Source organism: Talpa europaea (assembly GCF_964194135.1).
Source record: "Talpa europaea genome assembly, chromosome: 8".
Classification (NCBI taxonomy): domain Eukaryota; kingdom Metazoa; phylum Chordata; class Mammalia; order Eulipotyphla; family Talpidae; genus Talpa; species Talpa europaea.
Window position 1 is genome coordinate 118567926 of NC_140075.1, and position 5804 is coordinate 118573729.

Here is a 5804-nt window from a genome sequence, read left to right on the forward strand (position 1 = left end):
GCACGACGCACCTCTCCAGGCGTCCTTTGCCCTCGCAAGAGTTTGCCTTAGCAAAACCCAAAGGACTGGGGAGGGCGGGGGTGACCCATTCCCTTCGGGGGGTGGGGGGAACCTCAAGATCAAACAAAGAGGGAGACGAAATGAGGCGGCGCGCGCTCGGGGGCCCGGGGGAGAAGCGGCGTCTCCGGCCTGGTCCGGGCCGCTCGCCTTTGCTACAACAAAACAGATCCCGACCGGGGGGCGAGCGAAGGGGCCCCGGAGTGAAACTGGCCACAATGAATTTCAGCCACAGGCAGAGGAAATCGCACCCAATAATAGGACCCAGCCCGAGGAGCAGGGGTGGGGGCCGGGCCCGGGCGGGGAGCTGTTAACTGCCGCGCACAATGGAATTAATGAGATTAACCGGGGCAATTAGGGCGCCCGCCCAGCTCGGCCGGCCCGCGGCGGGCGCGCCGCATGGAAGAGATTAGGTTAATTTCATTAATTCGCAATCCACAATCTCTGCGCGGCCCCGGCCGCCCCCTCCCCCTGGCACCTCTCCCCGCCCCCTCCCCAAGCCCCCCCAGCGAAGGACGCGAAAGGGCCAGATCTGGTTCTGTGTGTCGTCTGCGCGTTACCAGGAACCAAATCCAGGATGACGTCGACTCGGTATAAAACCGACTGGAGGTTCCGCCGGGCGCAGCTCCGTCCTGCCCGCGGGCCCGGCGCGGCGAGCGCGCGCGGGGCGGGCGGAGGCGGGCGCGAGGGCGCAGGGCGGGGAGGGGCGCGGGGTTGCGCGCTCGCCGGCGTCTCTTTCGGTTTAGTTCGCGGCGGCCGCGCCGACCCCCCCTGCACCTCGAGGCGCTCTCCTCGGCGCGCCCCCGCCGCCCGGCCCCGGCGCGGGGCCCGGGGATGCCCGCGGGCATGTTCAGCATCGACAACATCCTGGCCGCCCGGCCGCGCGGCAAGGACCCGGGGCTGCCGGGGGCGCCCAGCGCCGCGGCCCCGGTCGTGTTCCCGGCCCTGCACGGGGACCCGCTCTACGGCGCCGGCGGCGGCGCGTCCTCGGACTACGGCGCCTTCTACCCGCGCCCGGTGGCCCCGGGCGGCGCGGGCCTCCCGGCCGCGGTCGGCGGCTCCCGCCTGGGCTACAACAACTACTTCTACGGGCAGCTGCACGTGCAGGCGGCGCCCGTGGGCCCGGCCTGCTGCGGGGCCGTGCCGCCGCTGGGCGCCCAGCAGTGCTCCTGCGTGCCGACGCCCCCAGGTAGGCTCCGCGCGCGCCGGGCCCGGGCGGGGTGGCCGGGGCGCCCGTGCGCTCCCCCGCGTCCGAGCTCCCGTCCTCTGCAAAGCCGCCCCCTCCCCGGCCCGACTGTTTGGCGACCGCGCGCGGGGCTCGCGCGCTCGCGGCCAACTTCAGACGGGAGCCCGCGGCGACTGCAGCTCGGTGCCCGCCGGGGAGGGGAGGCTGTCGGATCCCTCCCCGGGCCGGGGCGTGCGCGGGTCGGCCCGTAGCACGCTCGCCCCGCTCCCGCGCACCCCCGGGCCCCGGCGCCCCCGGGCTGGGGATCTCCAAGTCCGGCGGCGGCGCGCGGGGGGCGCCCGGGCCCTGCGCCGGGGCCGGGCGGGCGCTTGACCCTGCGCGCCCTCTGCCGCAGGCTACGAGGGCCCGGGCTCGGTGCTGGTGTCCCCGGTGCCGCACCAGATGCTGCCCTACATGAACGTGGGCACGCTGTCGCGCACCGAGCTGCAGCTCCTCAACCAGCTGCACTGCCGGCGGAAGCGGCGGCACCGCACCATCTTCACGGACGAGCAGCTGGAAGCGCTCGAGAACCTCTTCCAGGAGACCAAGTACCCGGACGTCGGCACCAGGGAGCAGCTGGCGCGGAAGGTGCACCTCCGCGAGGAGAAGGTGGAGGTACGCGCGGCCCGGGGCGCTTCCCTGCGGCTGGGGCCCGGCGGGCGGGCCGCGCGCCCCGGGGCCCCGGCGCTTTCCAGACGCGCCCGGGGCGGGACGGGGGCTGCCGGGGAGCGCGTGGGCCCGGGGAGGCGCCCGGGACACGGGAGCCGGGTCGTGCGCGCGGGGCTCCCCGCGAGTTGGGGGGCGCGCCCCGCGCCCTAATGGCTGTTTGGTCCCCGCTGCGCAACAGGTTTGGTTTAAGAACCGCCGTGCCAAGTGGAGGCGGCAGAAGCGGTCCTCCTCGGAGGAGTCGGAGAACGCGGAGAAGTGGAACAAGCCGTCGTCGAAGGCGTCCCCCGAGAAGAGGGAAGACGAAGGTAAAAGCGATTTGGACTCGGACAGCTGACGGCCGCGCGCCGGCCCGACTCGGGACACTTGCACAGACGGTCGACGCTACTTTCTTGCACACGCGCTGCCTTGTGGGAGGGGGTCGAGGAAGGGAGAGGTGCTGTAAATAGTGTACAGAGCCGGAGGGTCGGCGTCTGGGGTGGGGGCCCCGCTGGGGCTCGCAGCCCCCCAGCCCGAGGCCCCGCGCCCCGCTCCCCACCGTAGTATTTATAGTTAAGTTAACGGTGTCAGTACAATAAAGTGATGGCCATGTCGACGGGCCCCTTTCTGTATTTTCTCCTCCTGCACCGCCATCCGAGGCCCGAAGACAGGGCTGTTTAGTCTGTAGCTTTGGAAGAAAAATGGAGCAGCCTGACCTGTCCAGAAAAGCAGAAGAAGAAAGGGTCTCGGGTAGAAACCAGTCGCCCCGGGAGGGGTGACCCTGGGAAGTTAGCTGCCTCCTCCCAGGGGTGCTGCTGCCCACCCTGCGGGCAGATCAGCAGAGGGCTGCCCGCTGGGGGTTCTCCCAAGGGGTGGGCAGAGGAGAACCTGGCTGAGCCTGCTCAGGCGGCTGAGCTCCCGGCCCTTTTCCAGCGAAAATCCGCTGCCTTAAGGTGGAATGTCCAGGGTGGGCTTAAGCGGCCTGGCCTGCGCTCTCCCGGTGCTTTGCTGGGACTTGCGAGATGCCTCCAGCTGTCTTCCTGGGGCAGGCGGTTTCATGCCACCACGTAGCTTGGCACCTCCCTGGCCCTGCCCGAGCTGTGCGCCCCTGGGCCAAGTGGTGCTGAGCGGGTTTGGCCTCTCCTGGCGTCTGGGGCTCTGGGCTGGTCAGGGCCTTGTGCTGCGTTTTCTGAGGGCCAGCTGGGTCTGAGAGTGACGGTGGCCCTGCTTGCGTCCTTGGCATCCAGGGGTGGGGGTGCAGTGCCTTCCCTTTCCTGCTGAGATCTCCTTTCTGTGCTCTGTGGACTGGAGGAGGAACTACCTGGAGGCTGTGGCCAGCAGCGTGACAAAACCTGGAGAAGCTGCCCAGTGCCTGCTAAGCGCTTGGGACAGACAGGACAAGGGCATTCTTCTGTGTGGTTCTCCAGACCATGGCGGGAGGCTGAAGCGGAGGCCGGGGCCAGCAGGCATGGCATTGGATGTTCGACTTCCTTGATGCTGCAGCAAGTCTGTCTTAGAGATGAGCGAGCTCGGGCTTAGTGTCCCGGCCTGGCCCGCTGCCTGCTGCCAGGAGAAGGTGAGCTGGTTCTTCCTGGGGCTCCGCCTGTGGGCACGCACGCTGTCCCCCCGGCCTAAGCTGCAGCATGGCTGTGAAAGGGCACATGCAGCCACGGCTTTTTACAGACAGGGGTATCCCCTCCCCCCCAGTTTATAACTTCAGTAGGTGAAAGTGACCCCTGGCACAGGTGAAATGACGTTTGTGTTATACGAGTGACTCCCACTTACTCTTTTTTTAAAAGGATGGTCCCCAGAGGAAGGGAGGAGGCAGCTAGGGGGCCAGGTTGGCCTCAAGGGCCAAGATTTCCTGGCTCACAGCCAGAGCCATCACTTGTGACCTTGGGTGAACTGCGGGGGCCCCTGGCCCCTCAACATCCAGGACTGTAAAATGGGCATGGTCTAGTATGTCTCCCACGGACATTCAAGGCACCCATGCCCGGAGAGTGCTGCTCGGCCCAGGGGGTCCATCAACACAGCTACTTATTTTTTTAAGTGGTGCGACGATTCCTGTAGGCCCAGCAGTTAAGGTTTATGTACACGATCTCATTTACCTCTCAAATGCTGCGACAGGGAATGTTTTCGCCTTAGTTAATTAAGGTTCAGAGGTTAAGTACTGTGGCCACACGCAGCTTGCGCGTAGGGAACAAGCGGGAACATCATTTGAGTGTTCTGCCCTGCCTGGGAATGTTTACACTTGCCCCAGTTCTGGGGAGAAATATGTTCATATCAAAGGACTCTTGCAGTGGCTCTCAGATGCCTCCCCGCCTGCCTGTTCCCCTTAATCCCTGGTCCTTGAGCCAGAAGCAGGAGAGCTGCCCCAGGGTGTCTAGGGCAGGTGAGCAGAGAAAAAGCCCCTTCACATCCCACATCTCTGGGAGGTGTTGCAGCGGCGGGCCCAGCTCACAGGAATAAGGATGTCAGGGCTGCAGCGAGGAATGTCGGCATGGCCTGGTTGTGGTCTTTCTACCTTTCCATCCCCCCATCAGCCACACAGCTCTACCCTTTGTCCCAGCCTGGCTGTTGGAATGAGGGAGGTCCTGCATTTCCCCGACCAGACCAGACCAGCACCCAAAGGTGCTTAACCTTCAGGAGCCGCCTTTGGGCCTTGTAACTGTCTTCAGCGGGAATTCAGATCATGTGGTTGCAAAGCGGTGTGTGTAGGTGCTGGAGCGGGCGAGGCCTGAGCCAGGTGATTGCCTGTGCACCGCCCCCCACCCCGATTCACCGTGGAGCAAACGGAGGCGCAGAGTTTACATAAAGGGCCAAAGTGACGGTTGTCATCTGTGAGGGGCAAGACCAGAGCTTCCCATAAATCAAGCTATCTCAGAAACCAGACTGTCCTTTCTGGTGGCGATACAAGAGCTACAAATAAAGCTTGGGGACAAAGGAATGAATCCAGCACAAAGTGTCAGTAGATTCTGGCAAAGAGTAGTGGCGATTCTAACCCCCAGTGTTGCTGGTCTAGCGCTTTGCAGGCTGGTGTTCCGCCAACCTTGGTTAGTCTTGGGCCCTTGGGAGGGGATTGCAGCCCATTTTGCAGATGGGAAGTAGAAGCTGAGAGCCCTCAGCAGAGCAGTCCCTGGGTGTCCCAGGCCTGCACAGGCTTCTCACACCCGTCTTCTCTTAAGGTGGTAGCCAGATATGGGGTAGCTTCTGGGTGCCCAGGAGGGCCCTGGCTACAAGGAATCTATGAGGCTGGGACGGTGGAGCATGTGGGCCATGACATGAGCATTCTCAGCTTCTGTGAGGGCTCCATTGGAGGTGCCTTCTTGCTGGGAGCTTGCAAATCATTGCTTTGCAGACAGCTCCTGGATGCACCTCCCTGACAGTTCTTAAGCCAAGTTGCTTTTTACTGACCTTTGAACTTTGAGCCAAGGTTTTAAGCCTCATGTGAAGACTGCTGTTTGAATGGGCATGTGCGAAATCAAAGTTGGCAGATTCCATTTTGGCGTCTCTGTGTGGGTGGGCAGCCGGGAGGTAGGGGTGACGGGACTCTGAATTTTATGAGGTTTAAAGTGACTTCAGTAAAATAGTTCAGATGCTGAGACCCCACCCAAAGATTCCTACCTCTGTATCTTCCTCTCCTCCCCCATTTCACTGTCCTTTGTCCCACAGTGCACCCACTCAGTGGCCCTCCTCTTGGCAATGAAGGTGTGCAAATGCAAACTTCTGCCTCTACAGAGGTAGATTTCCTGCCTGGTACGTTGTGGCCTTTAAGCCACCCTGGTGCAAGTCTCCACCTGGACGGGCCATGGGCTGCAAGTGACCAGGAAGGGTTCCTTCACCTGCAGGATGGGCCGGGCAGAGGATTAGAGCTAGT

General features: G+C 63.7%; 1 protein-coding gene across 1 annotated transcript; it reads left to right on the plus strand.

Annotated features, from left to right (window-relative positions):
• The first annotated feature begins 850 nt into the window (after positions 1-850).
• Positions 851-2436, plus strand: GSC (goosecoid homeobox). Its single transcript, XM_084239634.1, has 3 exons — positions 851-1246; positions 1638-1897; positions 2130-2436. Exons 1-3 carry the CDS (start codon positions 892-894, stop codon positions 2283-2285), a joined length of 771 nt encoding a protein of 256 aa, XP_084095760.1. The 5' UTR covers positions 851-891; the 3' UTR covers positions 2286-2436.
• The last annotated feature ends 3368 nt before the right edge of the window (positions 2437-5804 follow it).